The sequence below is a fragment of the Panicum hallii genome, chromosome 7, assembly GCF_002211085.1.
Source record: "Panicum hallii strain FIL2 chromosome 7, PHallii_v3.1, whole genome shotgun sequence".
In the NCBI taxonomy this organism is placed as follows: domain Eukaryota; kingdom Viridiplantae; phylum Streptophyta; class Magnoliopsida; order Poales; family Poaceae; genus Panicum; species Panicum hallii.
Genome location: NC_038048.1, coordinates 32,078,475 through 32,103,729, shown reverse-complemented (window position 1 = coordinate 32,103,729; position 25,255 = coordinate 32,078,475). Strand labels below are relative to the sequence as shown.

At 44.7% G+C, this 25,255-nt stretch overlaps 1 protein-coding gene and 1 pseudogene across 1 annotated transcript; one reads left to right on the top strand and one right to left on the bottom strand.

Moving 5' to 3' along the window:
• Positions 1 to 3,572: 3,572 nt before the first annotated feature.
• Positions 3,573 to 12,130, bottom strand: LOC112900647 (annotated as a pseudogene).
• Positions 12,131 to 15,493: 3,363 nt separating this feature from the next.
• On the top strand, positions 15,494 to 16,605 carry LOC112901118. The gene has a single exon (XM_025969956.1). It carries the CDS (start codon positions 15,629 to 15,631, stop codon positions 16,235 to 16,237), a length of 609 nt encoding a protein of 202 aa, XP_025825741.1. The 5' UTR covers positions 15,494 to 15,628; the 3' UTR covers positions 16,238 to 16,605.
• Positions 16,606 to 25,255: the final 8,650 nt, after the last annotated feature.

Sequence of the window (25,255 nt, the reverse complement as noted above, 5' to 3'; positions counted from 1 at the left end):
TGAAGTGTCAAAGGATGGAATTTCATCAAACTGGTTGTATTCCTCCTCCTCAACAACATTGGCAATCCCAACAATCCTTTTTTTTCCAGGCATAACCACACACCAGTTCTTCCTTGCAAGGTCAGGTACATAGAACACTCGCTCAATATCCTTGGCGAAAACAAACGGTTCGTCTTTGTAACCAAAGACCCGCAGATCAACACTAACAAACCCATATTTATCCTTGGTCACACCTCTCTTCCCAAAGACCCATCTGCACCGAAACAAGGCTACCTTGAAACCTACATAATCAAGCTCCCATATCTCCTCTATTTGACCATAATATGTGGCTGCCTGCATGTTATTGTCGACGGCCCGTACACGCACACCACTGTTTTGATAGACGCTCTTTGCATCCTGGGCCATGGTGTAGAACGTGTATCCATTGATATCCATTGCTTGGTATGTTGTAACAGTGAATAATGGCCCCACTGCTAGTTTCGTTATCAGATTGTCGGTTACAGCTGCGCTGCATCTCTGGACATAATCTCGGAGCCACCAGCTGAAGCATTGCATGTGCTTCTTTGCAACCCAAGCCTCACTACGGGCAGGGTTTTCTTCACGTAGTTGTCGGTTGTGCTCGTTGGCAAATGGTGTAATCAGGTCAATCTGTTGTATCACGGTGAAATGAGCCTTGTTGAAGGCATCTGGATCCGGAGTGATTGACTTTTTCCCCATGGTCCCAACACCTGCAAGCCTACCTTCATGCCGTGAATGAGGCACACCAATGGGGTTTTGGGGGTCCATATAACCCATGGCCCACTCCACTGCTTCGATGGTCCCATAGCCACGAACCATGGCTCCCTCCGGAAATGACCGGTTATGTACCAATGATTTGAGGAATCCAAAGTACCTCTCATATGGAAACATCTGATGAAGGTAAGATGGGCCAAGGAACCAAATCTCCCTCGCGAGGTGTGCTGTTAGATCGATCATGAGATCAAAGAATGTTGGTGGGAAGGTAGCTTCAAGTATGCATAGGGTCTCGAAATGCCTCCTCTCTAACTTCAATAGTTCTTCCTCATCAATCACCTTCTGTTCTATTGCATTGAAGAATAAACACAAGCTCGTGACCGCGTCGCGAACCTGAACTGTCTTGATACCTCTAAGTGCAACAGGAAGAAGAGCAGTCATCAACACATGGCAATCATGAGATTTCATCAAGTTGAAATTCATTTTCATGTCCTTCACCGACACTAGCCTCTTGAAGTTCGATGAGTAGCCTGAAGGTACTTTCAAACCATGCAAAAACTCACAGAATTCTTTTCTCTCTGTCTTTGACAAGGTGGTTGCAGCGACGGGAAGGTCCGTCCCCGTGTCTGTTTTCTCTGCATAGAGCTCCGGCCTAATGCCCATATCTTTAAGATCCTCCCTTGCATTTTTATGATCTTTTCCTTTCAACTTCTGTTGCAGCAATGTTCCACAAACGCTTTCACACACATTCTTCTTGACGTGCATGTTGTCAATCGAATGACGCACATCCAACAGCTTCCAATACTCTAGCTCCCATAGAATTGATTTCTTGTTCCAAATTCCTTTCCCATCTTCTTCTTCTTCACCATCTCGTTTCTTTCTTTTGCCAAGGATTTTTTCAGTCATTTTGGGTAACTCCTCGATAGTTTTGATGTCCTTGACTTGCAAGAGGATCAGATCTCCAGTCACATACAGAGGCGCCGCTCGATGCTCCTTTTCCCCATTAAACTGACAATCCATCTCCCGGTAGGGATGTTTCTTGCTGAGGAAACGACGGTGCCCCATAAATGCGAATTTCTTTGAATTTCTTAGCCACAATGAGCAAGTTTCTTCCAAGCAGTGCGGGCAAGCTGCACCTTTCCTTTTACTCTGGCCGGAGAGGTTGCGATGAGCCAGGTTGTCGTTGATGGTGGTGAACAACATGGCATGCAATGTGAACTCCTCACGCCCGAACTCATCCCAAACCTCCTTCACACCAGGCTTCCAAAGTGTCTTCAAGTCATCAACTAGTGGCCTCAAGTAGACATCAATACGGTCGCCAGGTTGCTTTGGCCCAGAGACCAATATTGTCAGCATCATGTATTTCCGTTTCTTGCATAGCCAGGGTGGAAGGTTGCACATTGACAGCACGACAGGCCAGGTGCTATGTGTTGAACTCTGGTTACTGAAAGGGTTAACGCCATCTGTGCTCATAGCGAACCGAACGTTTCTGCAATCATCAGCAAACCACTTAAAGTGGGAATCAATGTTACCCCATTTTGCTGCATCTGCGGGGTGCCTAAGCTTGTCATTTTCCTTCTTTCGGCCTTCCTTATGCCAACGCAAGAGTTGGGCCTCCTTTCTTGTGGCGAACCATCTTTTCAACCGGGGAATGATGGGAAAATACCATGCCACCCTCACAGGACCCCCTCTGTTAACCTTCTTCTTGCCTCTGATCTCCACGGGCACGTTCCCGTCATCAGCATTATCATCTCCACCATCTTTTTTCCTCTTGTACCGATCACACCCACACTTGGGGCACTTGTCAAGGTCTGCATAGTCTCCATGGAACAATACACAACTGTTCTTGCATGCATGAATTTTTTCAACCTCTATTCCCAGAGGACAGATTATCTTCTTTGCCTCATAGACAGACTCGGCTACTTGGTTTCCCTCAGGTAGCATGTCTCTAAGCAGATCCAATAGTTGTTTGAAACTTTTGTCGCTCCAACCATGATCTGCCTTAAGCTGCAGAAGTTTTAGATCACCAGAAAGGCGAGAGTACTTCTGGCAACCAGGATAGAGGGGTTTCTTTCAATCTTCAATGAACTGCTTCAGCCTCGCTAATTCAGAAGTTGTGTACACTCCTTGAAACTCAACATCCCGCACCATTTGATCAACATTGTGCACACGTTGCAACACCTCACCATCATCGAAGCCCGTAACTTCTTGATCAGTCATATCATCAGGCCTCCTAACAAAGGGTGGGAATGGTTCATTTTCCTCAAAAACTCCACCTTCATCAAGGGCTTCATCATGGCATCGCGCTGCCCCTTCATTAAGGCCTTGACCATGGTGTCGCGCTTCACCTTCATTTAGGCATCCTGCTTCGACTTCATTAAGGCCTTCCTCACCATGTTTGTTCCAACACGTGTAATTTTTTGTGAAACCACGTGTGATCAAATGATGAAAAATGTTGTCCCGTTGTCCGAACTTCTTCTGGTTGAGACAATCTATACAGGGGCAATACATTGCCTGAACACCACGGTTTCTCATATCCGCCTCTGCTTGACCTAGAAAACCATTGACCCCGGTTATGAAATTGTCCCAATCTCGGGGCTGTCTGTACATCCAAGCCCGATCAGCAGCTGCCATCTACAAGTTCAATGAACAAGGGCAATTTCCATACATCAAATGAGCATAATTCATCACCAAACCTGATGAGTAAGAGGATTAGGACAGCAAAGTTCAATAAAACAGGGCAATTTCCACCTTGAGGAGGACTGTCTACGAGCGCGCCCGAGGAGGAGGCGGCGTCGCGGCCGCGGCCGCGGCGACGGAGTGGAAGAAGGGCTGCTGCTTTAGACGACGGCAACGGCGCGGAGGACACCGCGGTCGACGTCCGCCGGCACCTTCGGTGACGCCGGCGCGGAGGCAGCAGCAGCAGGACACGTCCAGCAGCAGCGCCGCTGCGCTCCAGCTTGATGGCGGTGGAGGAGCGCGGCCGAGGAAGCGCCGGTCGCGGCGACGGCGCGGGAGGACGCCCCCCGGCTGCTGCGCCAGTCACTTCGGTAATGGGCATCAACGGATCACACAAGTAACACCGCTCTATCGGTAACGGGCATCAAATGGTCAGCGGTAACGCGCGTTACTAAAGGCGACAGGTCGTAACGGTCCTTAAACGACCGTTACCGATACGACAGTGATCGGTAACGGACATTAAGAGACCGTTACCGATAGTACACTTTTCGTAACGGACGCACTTTAACAACCGTTACAACATTTTGGTGTAACGGGCCTTCATCACGGCCGTTACCAGAAGACATCATCGGTAACGGGCGTTGTGGTGGCGAGTTCGGGGTCAAGCCTGCAGCGCTTATGGGTAACGGGTGCCAAACAACAACCGTTACAGATGTTGCGTGTTGTAACGGGCTACAAGGGTCCGTTACAAATGCTGCGTGACCTATTTGAGGTTTTCACGTAGTATAAGTGTGGCTTGAGTTGTATTAGATACTATTGTAAGAGAACTATACATTTATTTTTCACATCCTAACCTAAATTTGTACTGAAACATGCTTTTTATATTTTTTTAGTTCTATAGGTCATAATAACTTTTGTGTACAAATTTTACTTTTATTTGATGTATTTTGATATATTCTACATTTTAAACAAAATTTTAGAAGAAAGAAGAGAATCATTTGTAGGGGTGGTTGGGGCGTCACCCGTTCCTACAAATTGATTTCTAGGGGCGGTGAGACCCTTACCCGCCCCTACAAATGATTTTTAGGGGTGGGTGGGGGCGTCTCCCGCCCCTAGCAATGCCCCTCCTATAGCGAGAGGAGGCCTGGAAGTTAGCAAAATTTCAGCAGTGCGCGGGAGACGCCATAAAACTGCCGAAATTTTGAAGCCAGTGGTCTACTCCTCGCACCTCCGCCTCCTCGCGTCGACGCCTCCCCATGCCGCCGCTTCCTCACGCTAGGTCTAGGCCGTCGCCTCCTCACACACGGGTCTACGGCCACGCACGGCCCGCCTCCTCCCCACGCCTGCCTCGACCCCGCGCCGTCATCCTCCCCACACCAGCCTCGACCCCGCGTCGTCCTCCTCCTACCCCCTCTGGCCTCCTCCCAGTGCCGTCCTCCTCCCAGCGCCGTCCTCCTCCTTGCGCCGGCCTCCCCGCGCCGTGACTCCATGGTAGATTTTATCATATATATCATAGTGTGCTTAAGGATATTAATGATATTTGATAGGGATTGTGGTACAAATTTAAAATTGTTACCTTTTTCCATTTGATTCCATATTCAATTGCAATATGATATTATGATTACTTATAAAAATTGTAAATTTTCTTCCATTATTCTGAGCATTTTGTAAATTATGATGTTTTATGGCATAATTATCTTTGAAAAGTAGATGTTTCGTGGTGGTGGCGGTGGTGGCCGCTGCGGTGGTTTTGGTGGCCGTGGAGGCATGTTCGAGGATGCGTTTGGGCAATCGAATGCGCGAATCAATTCCAACGTTGTAATATTCTTTCCTTCTTTTCATATTTTTTATTATTATGAATATTTTATAAATTTACTTACATACAATGCAGCTTATCAATCCTATTAGATGGCTCAAAGATGTTGTCGAAGCTGTAGGTGGTACTACTCCTATAGCGGTACATATCTCTTTTTCTAGTATGTGTTCGAAACATAGATTTCGCCGTGATGGCACTAGAAGAGGCCATCCCGATGGTTTCAATTGATGCAGTGGGCGGAGTAGCACCAAATTGGGTAACTTGTGAGAGGCTAGCCGTGGAGGCCTACCTACAACAGCTTTAGGATCATGGGTACTTTGTGCCAAATTTTTCATATTTTCGAATAAAGCAGCTCGAGGCGGGAGAAAGCGATGTTATTCTGACTGCTGAGAGGCTTTGTCAGCTTAATAAAAAATAGGGTATAAGATATTCTTTTCATCATTGTTAACTTTAGTTATGTTATATCTTTTAACTTTCATAACATTATTATCACCTTTTAGGATCTCCTCCATGGTACTACCTATGCACATATGAGCTTTCGGGCGATTCTGGATCAAATCTTAAAAAAGTTGGATTTAACTTACATGGGTGGAGAGCCATTCTTCACCAGAGGTTTGAAGTTCCAAGCAAAACTCACCTTCTACATGCCAAATCAGCTTAATGCTCCATTGTTTGATATTTATAGTACTGAATGTGAATATTACTGGAAAGCAGAGGAGAGTGCACCCATCCGTGCTCTAGCTTATTTTGATGAAGTTTTAGGCTGGACGATTGGAGACCTTAACTATGTTCCATATCTATAGAAGCGGGTCGGAGGAGTAGCATGAAATGTGTAATATGCATGGATGTACCCCTACCCTTTTCTTATGGATTTGAACATGTAACTTATATATTGATTGGTGTACGAGCTTAAGACCTAAAGTACTGATGTATGAACTTGCACTATTGTAAGAACAGCAGTATTGATGTACCTTCATGGAGATAAGAACTGGTTATATAATTTGATTGCATATACAATATTGTTTGAGTGTTAGATCTAGGGTTAATTGAGAATCCTATTTTAAAAGTTTGGCATGAAAATGGTATAAAATTTTGGTGGGAAGGACATTTCCAGGAGCGGGTCATACCCTAATCCGCCTGGAAAACAGTTTGCAGGGCGGGTGATGGATGATCCGTCCCTGCAAACAGCATTTTTAGCTGCAAGAAGTAGAGGCAGATACAGCACCTTCTCTTAGAAATACGTTTTTACCCGCTCCTAAAAGTCATTTTTTAGTAGCGTTGCTTGGCCAACTCTTATATATGTGGACTGTTGTTGGCTAAATATTGCAGGGAGCAATATTTTAGATCACCGTCAACGAAACCGGGTGACAACAGTCCACTGCCGAGTCTTCCTCTGTTGATTGAATCTGGTCTATTCACAGTCCACTCTGCTTTTGGACTATTTCTTTTTCTTTCGAAACTTCCCGATTTTTGGATTTCACGAGTGATGGTGACTAGTCTTCATCACATTGGCTGATTCAGTCAAAAGTGACAACAAAAAATTTAAGCATGATGTAACATCAGGCGTCTATGTCTAGGTGACTCTTATGTTATGTCCATTGCAAAGAAACTTTCTATCAGAAGTATCCAACCATTGCTGCAAGACAGGAAAAGTGGAGTGCCCCGGAAGAGTAAAAAGTCTTCAAAATGTAGTAAGAGTGACAAGACAGCACCCTTATTCCTCAGTCATAGACATGTGGCACTTCTAAAAGAGCAACGTCTTCCTTTGCGATCATCTCCTGATGAAGTTTTCAGACCGTTTATAATGTTTTTTTTATCCGTTGAATTCACAAAGAACCTCTGGAAGAAAGAATACCATAGTGTCACACACCCACAGTACGTATCAGTATCACCCCCACTGTTGTTACAGCTTTTGAGTTCTGACACATGAACATCACCTGCAAGCACGCGTGCAGGTCCACTACATTCATCCTAACTTTGACCAAATATATTCCGTGTAAGTCTATATGCGCCGTACTGATTTCGTCAATGTTAGAGATCAGCATGCTCAATCTTTTAGAGATGCTCACGGAGGTAGAGTTGTATGCGGGAGCGGAGCCAGAATTTAACCATAGGAGGGGCCGAGAGACTCAGTAGAAGTGAACTCACGATGAAAAAATTTCAAGCATGCAGTATGACTCCAATATAGTATGGATAAAAAAATATTATGAAATGGTGTACTAGTGATACTATGAGGTGCGATCACTAATTAAGCATGTAGATGCATTTATTGACATGAAGAAAACTGTGTTGTGTCAATTTGCATCGAAATATCGTGGGGTGCAAAACGTGGGAAAAGTTAGAAGAAAGCTATTTTTACTAACCAAAGTTATATATCTACTACCTAGCCACAACTACGAGCATGTTTTAGATGACTTATCCTTGCTAGTGTGATTTTCTACTACAGTTCCCATAGAAGCCGGTTAATTTTGAGGTGAGAGAAAAACGGATTTATACTATAGTATCGCTACAATGCGAACGATAATGGGGAGCCCGAGTTGCAGCAGTTTTATTCTTCCTTGGAGGAATGGAGGTTTCAAGATTTAGTTATAGGGTCATAGTTGATTTTTATCTCTTAACTACTTAGATGCACATTGCAAACCGTATTTATAATCCATACATACTTATAGTTAGATTAGCAGTCATAAAAAGAACCGCTGCTGATCTTGGGAAGGGCCATGGCCCCCGCTGGCCCTCCATGGCTCTGCCACTGGTTGCATGCGTGTATTTACGGGATGAGCATGCGTACGTGTTTATAAGCGTGTGCGTTTGTATTGTGTTTCTTAAAAAAAATTAAGTAAAGCTTTTACCAGAATTATTTTTTATAGAGTGTGTCATATTAGTGTAGTCGACTACCAACACGCCAAGTTCAACTTGGAGGCTTAGGGAAATTCATTTCCCATTAGACATCTTCTCAAGTTTAAAACAAGCAAGAACTTTAAATATTTGAATTGCTTGGTCATGTAACAATTGGGCCTTTACTTCTCAATGCTAGGCCACAAATGGCCAGCCCAAGAAGCTAATGGGTGTACTCCGTTATTTTATCTCCCCCAAAGCCTTTCTCTTCTTCCTTCTCCGGATGTTGAAAGCAATAACTGCATTGACAAGATCTTGATTGCATAGAGCCCTCCAATCCGGAGGGATTGATAGGAAAGTTAATTTATTTTTTCATTTCAAACCACGTGTATTGGGATGGAGTGATACTATCCAAATACTTCTAATTGGGAAGTTCCGATACCACCCTAAATTTTTCAGTGAAAAGGGTGAAAGACGCTACCACGCTTGGTAGCACGGCCACCCAACCTCCCTAGGAAATCTTGAAGAACCGTAGGGAAAGGTTATTCCTCTAGGAATGTAGAACAAATCCGTAGGGAAATCTGGATTTGTTGCGGTGAGCTGGCCAAGGCAAGACACGCCAGGTAGTAGGTTTCCCTAGGAAACACTATAATTTGTAGGGAAAATAAAAAAAATCGGCACCCTAAAACCCTAACGCCAATTCCTTTCCTCACGCCACCGCTGACCAAAAATTCTTGCGCGCATCTCCTGCACCCCGCCAACTCCTGGCGCCCCCAAACCCCAATCCCGCCGGCCCTATTCCACGACGCCTCCGTTTCCTCTCTCCCACCCTCTCCAACCCCTAGCGCGCCGCCGCCCCTAGGTTGGGGGCTGCCGCCCCTGCACTCTGGCGCCCCCCGCCCCGAGGTTGGGGGCCCCTCGCCTGGGGAGCATGCACTGCAGCACCAGGATTACCAGCAATATCAGTAGCAGACCGTAGTTGGATGTACAATGGTTGGAATGACAATGGTTGTCATTCTCAAGATTGGGTGTACAACACAAACACTTTTCTAGACCATGCTTTTAGTGCTGTTCCTAATGCTGAAAATCGTGGAGTAGTTTGCCCGTGTTCAGATTGTTGCAATAGAGTTAAACGGAGAAGAGCCCTAATGAGAATGCATTTGTGTAAAATAGGATTCATGCCTGGGTATAATATATGGACTGAGCATGGAGAACAACCTGTTAGTGAGCCTACATTGGAATACGAATATGATAACCATATCGCTGATTGTTTAGATGAAATGTTAGCCGACTTTGGTGATGCAATGCATAGTGTAGACGAAGAACCAACAACAGATGCTAAGGCATTTTATGCCATGCTGGCTGCTTCAAAAGAGTGGCTGCATAGCTTCACAAGTGTTGCACAACTAACCGCAGTAGCACGTTTGATGGCAATTAAGTCACACACAACCTCTCTGCAGAGTGCATTAATAAATTGTTTAGTCTATTTGATGATGTGCTGCCTGAGAACCACAAAAAGCCAAAGAACTTGTATGAGTGCAAGCGTTTGCTTAGTGGTCTGAAAATGCCATATGTTAAGATTGATGCTTGCATAAACAATTGTATGATATACTACAAACAGGATGTGAACAAGGAAAAAAATGTGATTTTTGTGGGGAAAGCCGATATATATTGTCAAGAATCAACACACCAAGGGCGTAAACGAAAGCCAATAGCACGTAAGGTAAAACTCCCGTGTACTTTTGTCAAAGAAATAATACTGTAAACCTTTGTTGTTGACACTTAGGTGTTGCTACGACACCATTAATTCAAAAGCGTAACAAGGCACCGTCATGCCACGATTTTGTCCCAACAATGTGAGAGTGTACGTGTTGTAGGCCAACAGCACGAGCTACAACAGAGTGGCGAAAATTATTCAGATTTGGAAATAACATACTAGAAAGCTGCTAGTGTCACATTGGGGAACAAGCTACTAGTGTCATGCCACAAACTTTTCCCGATGTTGGCACACGGCACACCTACTCATTGGACAGTCAATGTACTTTAAATCTTTAATATAATAAAAAAATGGAACATTGCAAGCAACGAATGAATTTTTCATATTAACTTCCTATATATTGAATTTGTTACTTAATATCCGGACGTTTATAGCTACTAAAAATGACAATTGCAAATTATTTTAAGCTTTGTGTTATAGTTATATGTCATTATATTAAGCAAGATAACTAAGAAATTTTAGGCCTTTGAATATAAGAAAGGAGATCTTACTTTGTTATTCGCCATGCCCTCATCAAATAATTTTATTATTATTAAGAAAAGACATACCACCGCCACTGCCAGATGAATTTTGTATAGTGTGAATCATGAGGAATTTGCTTTTAAAAATCGTAATAGTCACCAACAACTCGATGAGTTTACCAACTTTACATATCTTTTTACATTAAACTTTTTTAAAAAAATAATATAGACGCAGACGGTCGCATATACATACTTCTAATTACGATTCGCCGTCGTCTGTCACTATAGATGTTCTAGCTTGGCCAACCTTTCCTTTCTTCTCTACACTTATCCAAATAGGTTGGTGCGCCAGCTTCTTCTCCTGCAAACCCACTGTCGTGACGCTTTGGTGAGGAAGGTTGCCGTGGCGACTATGGAAGGATTCTGTGGTAGTCTCTGACTCCTTCCAACTCAATCAATATCGTGGAGACCTATGTTTTTATAAATAGTCACCCGGGCTCGGTCACTGCAACCCTCTTTTGTGAGAGGGCACCCCTTCTTCCGAAGTTACGGGGCTATTTTGCCGATAGCCACCTATTCCGGAATAGACTGGGATGGAATAGAAAGAACGCGAAGCAACAAGCAAGGGATGAGCGTATTGTTGCTTACGTTCTGTTTTTTTTTGGGAAACTTTACCCCTATGACCATGTACCACTTATACCAGAGCCGTCCTTTTGTACGTACATACACACACTACAAGAAAATAGCGTAATTTCGTCGGCCAGAAACCGTCGAAAATAGCCCGAAAGCCGTCAAAAATAGCTATTTTCGTCGGCCGACCGACGAAAATAGGCCGTCGGAATAAAATCGACGAAAATGAACGCATTTTCGTCGGCAACCGATGAAAATAAAACTATTTTCGTCGGCCAGCGAGACCGACGAAAATACTGGACGCCTGCTAAAAAAAGCTTCATAATACCAGGAAGCTTTCTTCGGTTTCTTCGCACTCTCCTTGGCCTCACCGTCTAGAAACACTGCAGTGTAGCCCACAAATCAAGTGATGCAGGGACTCACCATCGGGTGGTAATCGTCATCACGATCGCCGAGCTCCCGCTGAAGAGGCTCGCCCACAGGTTGTGGCCGAACGCCAGGAACATCACGAAGGAGAGGGCGAGGAACACCGAGAGCTTCATCGTCACGGTCACCGCGGCACTGAACCCAACTAAGATCATGCAGGTAATCGCCTCCGTGCTAACGCTGCACACATCATTTTGCAGGATAAGTGATCAGTAGTTTGTTTCAAGATGATGAATCAAACTGATGATACAACGATATTGTCAGTTTAATTTTCATCCGGAGATCAAGCAGTAGCGAGAACACATTTAGTTTACCACATGGCGATCAGCGGCATGTCGACGGTGGGATGGGGGAGCAAACCAGCGATGAGCACCAGGAGCTCGAACGCCCATAGCTCCAAGCTGCAACCGAAACGTGGGATGGGGCAGCACGTACTTGAAGGCGTCGGTGGAGAACCCCCTCCACATCTCGCTGAACTCCTCGGAGGAGCACGTAGGCGAGCAGCATCAAGCAGGACGCCCACAGCGTCGCCGAGACAGCGGCGGACGCACCGGCGAGCCCCAGGCCGAGCACGTTCACCAGCAGGTGCACGAGCAGGACGTGGAGGGCGAAGGGTGCCACGGAGCAGGCGATGAGCGGGAGCACCACGGACTGCGTCTGTAGGTACCGGAGCAGGCACTGCAAGAAGGCGAAGGCGAAGAGGCCCGTGATCTGGGCCTGGACGAACACCGCGGCGGCGGGAACCCGCGGGGCCGGCGGCGGGGGGCCGCGGGGACGGCACCAATGCCGCGCGGCCGCGGCGGCAGCGGTGGCGGCAGGGCGCTGGGGGGGGGGGGAGGGGCGGCGGCGGCTGGTGGCCGCTTCAGCGGTGGTGGCGGCGGGGCACTGGGGTGGGGGCACTGTGGCTGGCGGCTGTGTAAGCAAGACAACCAAATCGTAGGGAGGAGGTAGGTATTTAGGGCACCGCTATTTTTGTCAGATTTGAGCCGACGAAAATATAGGCTTTGTTTCGTCGGTCTCTGTCAGGCCGACGAAAATACAGCTAATTTCGTCGGCTTTAACGAGCTGACGAAATAATTTGGTAATTTTCGTCAGACTGCATTGGGCTGACGAAATTAGATGTGGCCCATGAAATTAAGCTGCTTTGGTGCAGTGACACGTAAATTTACCAATTCCTCAAGCAAGCATGGTTTCTTGGATATTAAGGATTCTGATTATTTGCCACTTTGTCTTCCTGGTCCAATGGACGAAATGCACGTGTCAAAAAAAAGCGTTGCACGCGCACACTGGCGCGTGCAGCCACAGTGGAAATAATCCTGGCTTGATCACACACCTTGCTTGAGCGGCGGTCTAGTCAGGAGTCATGAGTCATAGTGCTCGAGCCAAGAGTTTCCAAAAAGTACCGCCCTGGACTGCGTACGTGTAACGCGCGCGACTCGTGCAACGTGCGCACGCACCTATGTGAACATGGTCTTTTTTATATTAAACCACCACATGCATGCGCACACACGTACATGGCTAATATAATTAAGCGAAGAAGAATACGGTTAGGCTCCCCTCCAAAAATTTCCTTTTGAATGGAGCGTTTGTAGGCCCTGAAAAACTGACATGTACGTTCAGCAGTCAGTCAGTGATACTGAACTTTTTTCTATTTCCTACTGTTCCAAACTATAGACCGTTTTGATAAATCTAGATATATAAATCTAGATACATAGTTTTTCTATGCACCTAGCAGATAAACATTACGTCTAGATACATATAAATAAGTAATAATTATGTATTTAGATTTAGCAAAATGATCTATATTTTGGAGATGGAGTATGCTTTTTCCGGTCTCTCTGGAATGATCTGCTAGAATTTCACCTAGACATAAGCAAATTCAAACCAGATCTGCAAAGCATGTAATAAGTGCAAAACTAAACCGTTTCAAACGTGTGCCAAGCTCTGAGCCCTGAAATCCCAACTACGCGTTTCAACACGGCCTTCCTTGCAATGTACTGCATGAATTAATATTTTTTTTGCAAAGTTAATAAGTCCTGGCTAGAAGCCAGCACGAATTCCGCTCTCTTTAATTTTCCTGCCTGCTTACTGAAACACATGAAAAATATAAATGTAATAATGATGAACACTAAAGGTAACCTATGTTCCAAGCGGTAAGTAGTAACAACAGCATTTTTGTATCTTTCAGCAAGTAAGTTCACATGTGGTAATCCAAAGATTCGCAGTTATCTACGGTCGCAAGGGCAGGCTGATGGATCGCTTTATTCCTGGTCCTGGCAACGGGCCGGCGCAGTGCGCCCCGGCCCCACAGAAAACCCTGGCCTAGCTTTTCCCTGCCCTGGGATGCCATGCCCCCCAACCCCAACCCAAAATGGCCGCGGTGGAGTTGGGAAAAGAGGCTGCGTGCGCGCGTGACCACGGGCGGAGGCTGCGTGGGGCTTTGCTTCTTCTGATCGAGCAGCGTAGCCGCTGGCTGGCTGGCGGGCAGGAGCCTTAGCGGCGAAGGCTTTCCCTCTGCGTGCAGTGGCGCCGGCACTAGACGACGTTGGGCGGCACCACCTACTACAGGTTGGGTAGCACGTGCTTGTACCTTTTGTTACGCCGGATCAAAGGTGCAGCGGAAGATACTCCAGTCACTGCTGGTTCAATTCACCTGCAGTTAATTAGTTAGTTTCCGAAGCACAGGATGGCTCTCCATCGATCTCCATCTATCTTTAACTCAACATTCAGCTCGCTGCTTCAGTTCATGTGGTGTATGCATTATCTGCTGCTCAATCAGTTCTAACACTAAGATGAAAGGATGATTTCGTTTCCTTCTTGCCAACAATGCAAGTAATGAAGTAATTTACCATCATCGTGCAAGTAAAACTAGGGGAGCAAGAAAGTCCTGCATGCGGTGGCATTTGCATCGTAGTATGGACTATAGGGAGGCTTAAAAGAAAAAAAGAAAAAAGTTCAGTTTACACTCTCGAACTATTATAAAAGTTTGATTTTCAATTTTCAACTACAGAACTGGAGAAGGAGGCAATCCAACTGTAAAAAAGGGTCAAATTTGGCTTTTTGGGTGGTTTAAGAGGTGGTTTTGCATTTTTATAAAAAATAAAAAGCTGATTAGATTAAAAAATTAAAACTAATTCATTTTAAATTATAAAAATATAAAACTGGTACTAAAATATTTCTAAAAATGTAACCTATCTGTTGGTGCTCTATTTAAATCTTATTTATTTAAAAGTGATAGCCATAACTACAAGAAAATAAATACCACGAATATGAAAAAATGGATCCGAATAACTAAGAAGTAGAGTACCAATATATATGTTATATTTTAAAAAAATAGTGGCAGTTATTTCATATTTTTTATTTATAATAAATTACTTATGAATTTTTTAGAAAATTAAATATATTTAATTTTTAAAAAATAAAAAATCACCTTTAAAACCAATTAAGGTGCCAAATTTGCTTGGTTTCAATAGTTGGATGGTTTTTTTATCTAGTTTTACAGTTGAAGTCAGTTTTACGGTTGAATTTACAGTTGAAGGTTGAAAATTGAACTTTTATGATAATGCAAGATGTCAGCTAGATTTTTTTAAAAAAATGGTCGAGTGCCAACGAAATTGCCAAGTTCAACCCGAAAAACAAAAGAACCCTCTTGCCCGCTTTAGCTTGCCAACTGTTGCGCACGAGCCATCAGCCACCGCCCGCCGCTGCCAGCGGCCGGCCGTCTCAGGTCAGGATCGGATGATCAATGCAAGCCGCTCGAACATTTCCTCACAGCACAACGTGCAGACACCACACATCTATGGACGACCCTTTTTCTCCAGGCATGCATGCGTCGTGCCCACCACCGCCTCCTTTAGTAACGCCTGCCTTTTGCTTTCGAGTTTTTTTTGCCAGCGCCTTTCCTCGATTTGCCCGTGGCGTTACTTAGCCGTCCTGTAAACCTGCATGCTGCTTTCGTTTCTAGTGTGACGCTGAAGCTTCTAGCGACCAGCACATGCAATGCAACGCAACCCCACTTGCTGACCTCCTCCACCTCCTGGCTCAGGCTCACCGGCCACCACCACACTCCTCTAGCCTGGCCGGCCGGTCTATATAAACCCCTGGCGTCCCACGGGCCAAACTCCATGCCCAACCATCCAGCAACACTCACCTAGTACAGTACAGTTACTGCTTCCACATAGCACCACAAGAAGCAAGAATCACTCTCCTCCAATTAATACCCAGCTCGATCGATTGCTGTTGCTCGATCAGCTAGCTGCAACTAACTCCAAGATGAAGACGAAGGCATCGTCCTTCTTCAAGCAGATGGTGTCGACGATCGTGGCGGTGGTGAAGGCCAAGTCCACGGCGGTGCGCGTCAAGACCAGCGCCCTCAAGACGCGCCTCCTCATCTTCGGCATCCTCCGCAACAAGAAGCTGCTCGTGGCCGCCATCAACCACAAGATCCACGCCATCATGGGCCAGCAGCAGCAGGAGGCCGACAAGGATCCGCAGGGCGCCATCGGCGGCGACGGCAACGACGACGGCAGCAAGAAGGCCATAGTGCTGTACACGGCACCGAGCTATAGTTTCTCCGCGGAGCTCGGCGAGCACGAGGTGGAGGCGGCGCGGGAGCAGGAGGACAGCGACGACTACCTGACCCACTCGCTGTTTGCGGAGGAGGACGAGGAGGACGAGCTGGTGAACGCGCCGGGGTCGGTCATCGACGTGATGCGCGACGCCCGGGAGCGGGAGGCCGCCGGCGGGGGCGCCGAGTTCCGCCTCGAGGACGAGATCGACCACGTCGCCGACGTCTTCATCCGCCGCATCCATCGCCAGCTCAAGCTGCAGAAGCTCGACTCCTTCAAGCGCTTCTGCGAGATGCTCGAGAGGAGCGCCTGATCGATGATCCATCCCGGCCTTAATTATTTCGATCTGCTACCAATCAATTAACCGCCAGTACTGTGCAAGGTCAAACCAAGCTGATTAACGCCTGATCGCCAGGCCAAGGTTATATAAATATATAATCAGTTACAGTAACTTGGAGAGATGAATTAATTCCGTGCATGTAGTAATGTAAGTAGAAGGAATAAAGGTGGACATGCAGGGCGAGAAGATGCTTTCCTTGAGCTAGGGTTTAAGTAGTAGTAGAGGGGATGGCAGCTGGGTTTAACTAGCCATATGTTCTTTGGTTCTTTTGGGGAACATTGCTCATGTGCTGAAAAGCTTTCCAGGAATCAATAAAAAGCGAAAAAAAAAGTGTATAGATTGGACAAATGCAGTTGGATGGACCTGAACTTCTTTCTTTCTTCCTTCCTTTTGCATCTATATCCTTGGATGGATTGTCACAGCTCACATCAAGGCACCAGGACGTCATAGTCTATCATTTATCAGAAAAGGGACAGCCAGATACAGATATTTGTTACGAAACTAATATTCTTGAAGCATATATAGTAAGATGAATCTCTTTTCTCTTTAAGAAACAAAAGGAATAATACAGCACACATCACTAAGCTCACCGGATCTTTCGATCAACCGGCTAACGTTACTGGTAATAACAGTCTCCTGAATGACCTCTATCTAGTCATGAGTTTCGTCGGAGACGATAGATGAAGAACGTGACACACCTGTTCCGGTAGGTTGAACAAGAACAAAAGCAATCATGGGAAGGCATAAGCTTAGCTGCATGATAGCCGCTACACATCGATCCCAAAGAAACCAAAAAAAGTGCTTTGTTTTAACCCTGCTTTTTTGGTACACCCCAAGCCGCACCATATATAGCTGTGCTGTACCGTACGCCGCCGGCCTGTACGATCGGACGGACGACCATGACGGAATCCTAGCGTGCCCCACACTGGTTTTATTCATCTCTCTTTTTTTTCCTAACAATTAGATACCGGAACATAAACCAAATGGAACAGCAACCGTGGACGCATACGGCATGCAAGAGGGCATGCGTGCATGTTGGGCTCAATTTTGTTGTAGCAGGTGTAAGACCAGTGACCAGGTGTGTGTGTATATATATGAGTAAAATGCACCGGCGGTTTCTAAACTTGTTAGGGTGTGCCACTTAGATCTGTCAATTCCGAATGTGCATTTCTGGATCCACAAACTTGTAAGGGTGTATCACTTAGGTTCATTAACTCCAAAAATGCATTTCTGGATCCATAAACTTTTTAATTTGTTCACCGCATGTGGCAGAACCGCTTGAATTATTCCGGCTCAAGTGCACTAATCACCGCTATTCAGCCGATACTAACTCAACGCACTTCAAACGGAACAACTCATTGGTCTGTCGGATCTCCACCCGATACAACTACGGTTCAACATGATCGAAGTAGGTTTACCTCGCACGAAGGTGAGTTTACAATCACAGTACAGCTCATCAACTTTTAACTTAAAGAAATGTGAATATTATTACAAATCTTCTTCAAACTTAAGGTAACTTATACACACAGTGTTTAAAACGACAAGCTATACAGCTTGTTCAAGTTCACAGCATAAGAAAAATAAACACGCGACTACGCACGTCGCGAGGGTTGACACCATACTCAGCCCAAAGCTTGGTGTCACTCCGGTGGGTCACTGTCTGCCGGGGACGGATCCCACTCCACGGACCAGCCAAAAGGAACCGAAGTTGGCCATGCAGGGTTATCCGTGGGTTCTCGAAGGTTATTCCTGAAAAATTCACTAGCAAGACTGAGTATACTAATACTCAACAAGACTTACTCGCTTCGTGGTATACTTAGCCAGGTAACTAGACTCATGAAGGCATTGAGAAGGTTCTGAGTTTAATTTCAGCTGAAAAGCAATAAAGGGTATGATCTACTTTCAAATTTTAGCTTTCAAATTCTTCTTGATTAACCATTCTAGGTAAGCACCTATACTAGACAAGAAAGGTAGAGATTAACATTCAACAAGATTATTCTATCAAGAGTTACACTTCTTACTCTACGTGGCAGAAGGAATAAGCAGTCTCAATTTCCACGAGAGACGGATGATTCCGAATCGAATTTCAAACCTTGCAAGGAAAACCTAACTCACACGCTTGGAACACCAAAAGGTCGCTCCAAAGCAACCGTTTGCCTTTCATTCTGGGTTGTGGAACAGGGCCACCACAAGCGACTGTAGGACCGTACGCACACCAATTGTGCAGGATATACGTCTGTAGCGCGACTATATGACCGTACTCCTATCCGCTGTGCGGAATGTACTCCTGCACGTCGGTGCGTGAGAAAAACCAAATTACGAGTGGTGGGAGGTATGTCCACTTGCCGGGCCGATCGGTTACTAGGCTTGCCGCTTTACCATATTTCACGGTATGTGGCTGGTACTTTCAAACGCTTAGCCACCACTACCACACACTGCGACCTTAACAACTTTTATCAAAATAGACAGGGTAAACTTTCAGGTCACAGTACTGCTCATGACCCTGTCCATTATCCTTATAGTGATTGCATAATAGTAAACATGCAACTCCTATATCGCGCCAGTGACAGGAAATCACTCGATTTTTACCAGTCCTATTTAGCAGAGCGTCAATACGATAAGGACTCGGGTACAATACATTGGATTCCTAGGATTTATGCAACTAGGGTTTCGTTTCAACTCCTGGACCTAATGCAAGACATATAATATAAGTATAATGGTAATAAATTGAAATACTGGGTTATGCATCGGGGCTTGCCTTCTTGAGTGGGGTTGGGGGCAGGAATGTCAGAGACTTCCGAACTTTGGTTCAGGACTTCAGTTAGAGTCTCAGCGATATTTACCGGGTCTTCAGTAAACCCTTGGTCTTGTTCCAGGACTAGCTCGTAGTCTCCGTCGTCGAGCGTCGTCAACTCTACATGGTATGTAAGGATTTAAGTGAGATGGTGCTTGCGTTAAGGTTTTTATTTCACGATAAAGTTGCAATCCAATAAATTAACACATATGAACTCATAAAATAAGGGGGTTTAATCTCAAGTTACCATTTACACTTAAGTTATGGTTATAATACTGAAATTACTAAAAATAGAAACTAAAACATTTGAATTTGAATTCAAACTTCAAGTTTAAATTCAAATCCTAGGTAAATAGAACTATAAAGTCTTAAAAATTTAATTATGAACTAATTATCAACATATTAGATTATGGTAAAAAGATCTAAACAAATAAGCCTTAGGAACATACTTAACTAAATTCAAACCCTTTCTAAAGTTGATTTGCACAAGTTCAAAAGAACTTAAACTACAAAACAGCATCAAGCATGAAATTTTTATATTAGCTCACACATGACCTAAAGATGCTACATACCAAAGATCATAAGAAGCTATGCTCGTATGCAATAGTTATACATAAAATACCCCTTTTACTTAGGTTTAAAATAGATTTAAAAGTATTTAGTTTCAAACCAAACTTCATTAATAAAAGTTGTAGAGTTTGAATTCTAGTTTCCAACAAAACTAGTTTGGCAATTTGTGGATTTTTCTACAATTTTCTATCGATTTTACAAGCCGGCAGTCTTTCTCACATGAAATAACAAAAATGTTTATAGGGGGGTCCTTAGTTTCTTGCACATGGGTCCCTAGAACAGGAAAAATATTCGCATATGTGCCTCTGCCAGCTCCCGATGGCGACCGGCCGATCTGCTCCGGCGCGTTCTCACCGGCGGCGAGGTCCCCGGCGAGGATGGGGTGGCTCAACATGACCTACGGGACACGGGGTGCTATTTGGGAGGTGATGTGCTCGGTGAGTAGGGGTGGAACACGGCCGGCGGCGAGGAGGGGCGGCGGCCGCGACGGCGTGCTGGCGTTCCCGGCGAGGGGCCGGCGAACACGGGCAAACAAGGCGCGCAAGAGTACCGGGGAGAGGTAAGGGTGCGATTCCCGTACCCAAATTGGCCGAGGATGTGGCGTAAGAGGGTTGTCAACGGTGAGGCGGTCCTCGGGCGTCTCCGGCGAGGAGCGGCACGGAGTCGGGGCAATTCCGGCTAGGGAAGGCCGGAAGCTTGACTGGAGCAGGTCGGGGAGCTAGAGGAGGAGGTGAGGGAGCGCTGGAGGGTTGGAATTTGGGCGGGGTGGAGCAGCCGTGGAGGAATCCGGCGAGGAGCTCGGCGGTTGGCTCGGTGGTCGCGAGGGGGAAGAAGAGGAAATCAAGCGAGGAAGATGGGGTTCGGGTCAAGCTTTATAGGAGAGCACTGCTCCGTAGAAGAGAGGGAGAGAGAGAGCAGGCACAGGGCCGGGCTCAGGTCGGCGGGCGGCGCCGGCATGCCCTTCGGGTGTGCGTGGCGGCCGCTCGGGACCGGCGGCCCGACGTGGTAGGACGAAGGAAGGCCAGCAGAGGCGGCGCGGGCGGTGGGAAAGGCAGCAAGGCGACACGTGGGCGAGAGGAGGGCGGCGCAGGCTTGCAGCGGCTCGGGAAGCGGCCGACTACAGTGGATCACGCGCGCGCGGCAGAGACAGAGGAGGTCGGGGACCCGAGGAAGAAGACGAGGGCAGATTTGCAAAATCTCAAAAGTGCAGGGACCCCACTGTAATGCTCTGGTAACTTTCAAACCAGTGCTCAATTGGAGATGGGCCCAAAAGCAAAAATGTAGGGTTTTCCAAAATCTACAACTTTGCTTTAAGGTCCACTTACTGTAGAGCTAAGGATTTGTGATTAATATAAAACTTAGCAAGATGTCCAAACTTTACATAAATCCTATTTTAAAACTACACTACATATATATTCTATGTGTAGTTTCACAAACACAAGTTCTTGACTTTTACAAAACAACCCTTATACATTTAAATTCTACCTCCCACTCTCACCCTTTTAACACTAAAGGACCTTTATTAATTTATAACTATTTAAACAACCCTTTTTCCTTAGCATTCAAATTTTTAAACATATTTTTACCACATTTTGCACACAATTTCGTACTAAAATTTAAGGTATGACAATGCTAAGTACCTGAGTGTCACACCGCAGGTCCATATATATCTATATATGCACGTAACACTGACATGATACGCTGATGGCACGATTTCCGAGACTGCCAACATGGATTATCCTGAGAATTGATGCTTTGCTCCTAGTTTTCTTCTCCATCGTACCATCTCCCTCATCTTCCTCTTGGCCAGCAGGTCTCTTTTTTATCCTGCCACTTGCTGGGGCCGTCAAGACCACCGCTTTGGGTACCTCCCGCGGTGGTGTCTCTGGAGCCACATCAGCAATGGCGCTTATGTCGGCTACGTCCGCTCATCAAGTGGACACGCTAGTGGATGTGGTGGGCAGGTTAGAAGCAGCACGGATGGCACAACATGGGTGGCACCTCAGCCCGTGTAGGGTTGGACGGGAGAGATTGAGATAAGAGGGAAATAAATAAGATGAAAAACACACAGTCAGCATGTCATGTTGTTGGAATATTTGGTTAGGCCTATTTATTTAATAATGAATTGAGAATTAAAAGAACTACAAGTTAATGCTAGGGAGTTATGATATGTGAGTAATGGTTTTTCCTGTTGGAGAGTAATGCCTGTTAAATAGTGTGTTGATTGCGGGGAATAATGGTGCAAATTGATGACCATTAGCTAAGTCTGGAACATGCACACCTATATAAGGAGGCAGCCCCTCTCATTCAAAAGCTCTCACACAATCAAAATATTCTTGCTAAGGAGATCTCTCACTTCTCCCTTTATTCTTCTGTTGCTTCTGCATATTTATTCTCGACGCAACCCTCTACGCGCACAGAAACTTGCGTGAGCAGGCCTCCGTAACCTCCTTGTCTAAGTGTGCTCGGGATAGACGAGCAATAAGATTTTTGGGGAGCGTATAAATATGTGACTGCTTGTTGTACGACTACTTCGAGCTCCAACACATATGCGACTACTTTCTGCTCCAACCCGACTAGTACGACTACTTCTCGCTACAACGCAACTTGTTCGACTACTTCAGCTACAATACGACTACTTCGACTATTTCCTCTGCTACATCAAGAAGGCTGCTCGTGGGACTGTACTGCGTACATATTCCTGCAATAACTAAGTTCGACTATTTCAAGCAAAACCAACCGAGTAGTATATCTACTCCAGTTGGTGACGCCGCATCCAATGCCTCGGCAAAGGACCCGCCTCAGGGTACTACTTGAACCTTCACTGGTTCATTTTTATCTTATGTTCTTATTTAATAGAAGATTAAACTTGAACACGTACACATATAATATTATCACAAGATCACTGGAATTTGTCATGATTAAAATGTTAATTCTCAGATTAAAATATACCGTAAGATGCCTATATTTGTAACACATGTCAGCTTTATGTGCACATATGGATACAATGGATACACGGTGAACAATTTAAAAAGTTTGTGGACCTAAAAATGCACTTTCATTTGTAACGAAGTTGATTCAGAAATACATTTTTAGAGTAGACGGACCTAAGTGACACACCCTTGGATGTTTAGGGACCGTCAGTGCATTTTACTCTCTCTCTCTCTATATATATATATATATAATTTTTCTACACTTTCTTGTAGCTACTCCCACATGTGTATCTCATGATGTAGGACGTATATGACTGAATGATGAGTATGTATGTGGAGTATGTGATCATACTAGAACATCTATGATGGTATATATGTTGGGTATGTGACCATACATAGAGTATATATGAACATACTTTTATTTTTATGTACTAGTACTAAGGTATAATCATAATATATTTAAAAATAGGGATACTTTTAAAATTTTTCATATATATATATATATCCATTTTAAATATCTTAGAATTAGTATATGAACATACTCAAAGTAATAAATGAGTATACAGATATATGCACGGTGGTATACTGATGATGAGAGTAGCTACATGCGACCATAGAAAAAACTCATATATATATATATGGCAATGTTGTAGATATTTAGTATGACATCTAACTCAACAACTTTTCAGTATATTCCGTACTCAATAAACCTATTCTGGAAACTTTGGAAAGAACCGGAACAAAATTTTGTGAAGCGCCTAGCTATTACATACAAAACACGTAACATTAGTGGGTTTTATATTCCTCGGATTAGCGCATCTGACTTGTTGTGCACACTATAGCACAACCCCAAAATAGCGACTTTGTTTTGGTCGGTATAAAATTATACCGACCCTATCTATTTGTCATTAAAAGTGGCGTCAGTACAAGTCTATACCGACCAACAGGTATTTACCGACTGACTGTCCGACACTCTCTGGAGACATTACTGACTGATGGTTCAATGTCATTCAAGCAGATAGAAATAAAAAAATACACCTGGTTAAACCATATCACGAACCATATTAATCATACAAACACTGATCATGACATTGATTCATTTATACAAAGTGCAAGCCCAAAATGTAGCATTAAATAGGATCACACTAGATATTACATTATACATATCCTAGCTCAACATAGCTCATATTGGCATCCATCAGCAGCTCAACGCTTTTATTAGCTTACTTTTGCTTAACACCTCTCCTAGAAGTTCCTGAAAATCAAAACTGACATACAATCGGTGACTTAGATAAAATATGCAGGATGTGAATCAGAAATGAGTATTACACACAATTTCAACTCTTAACATTGTCACTTGCCTTGCAATGCAATGCTAGAACAGAGTGGCCTTTAGTATATCTATCTAAAGTGGTCAAGTCAATGGATAAAATAGAAAAATAGTAATACCAATACTTATCTATCTAAAGTGCAGTTGTTATTTCCATACCATAGAATGACAATGCAAACTGACAGACGCCACAGAAGGGTCATTTACTCAAACTTTAGCAGCCACAAGGTGATAAATTTACAGAACAGATAGGCAACTTCTATTTGCAGCAATAAACATGGTATCAAAATAACTTGAGAACTCATACTAGTTACAGTAAGAAGTAAAAAGCAGGAACATTGGTTCACAGGGCAATCAATATGCACTACTGACATTACATTCAGCTAGATTTTGAATCTAACTAATGACTGCAAGTAACGCTAGCTTTCTATAATTAATAAACATTCAGTGTTCAAGGTATTAACTAACTTTGCTGCATTTTGCTAGTTTGTAAAAAGATCACAGTTCTTGGATTGTCACAGAGCAATCCTACAAAGACCATATCTGTGTGTGCATTTATTTTGTATAGAAATCTTACAGGGACCTGTGACATTGCTTAGCTGCCCTCGTTTAATATCTAGTTTTCTTCTTGCGGTGGAATAGTTTCTGCTTGGTTGCTGGATAATATTTTTGTAGGCACATTGTACTGACAAATCGTGTGCAGTAGTTGAGCTCCGATAACCAGGGCATCTCCAATTGCAAAAAGAGACGTGAAATAGCAGTCCTTTGGTTCAGAATTTTTCATAGCTAATTGGTTAAACTCATTCTTATTTTCTCATGACACATGGAAGGGACATTGGATTATGAAGCAAGATGAAAATACGAGGAAAGAAATTGTATATCCTCTAGCGATACTGGGTCAATTTCGCACAGTATTGCTAACTGCAATTCGTGTTTTGCCGCAAGAACACAAGGAACGAAAATTGACTAAAAGGAGATGAACTGCAGAATGGGGAAGAAGAAAGGCAGATCAGCTGTACCATACCTCCAATGGAGATGTGGGGGAGGCAGTGCGCAGTTCCGATGTAGACGGCATCAAAGAGGACCCTACGAGTGGCTTGGTGACTTGGTGACGAGCGGGAGGTTCCCGGCGTTCTGCACGATTAACTGCAGCGTTGGCGGGAGGTCTTGGCGGCGGTGCAGGTGAGCATGGCCGGAGCTATAGCAGGGAGGCCACGGGCGAGCGAGGGAAGGAGCTCTGGCAGCGATTGAAAGTGTATTTGGCTTCCTAAATGGATTTTGGTGTTGATGATATGCATAATTAAGGAGCTATTATATTTATCGAGCTATGGACAGATTAAAATTTAATAAAATAAAATATTTGC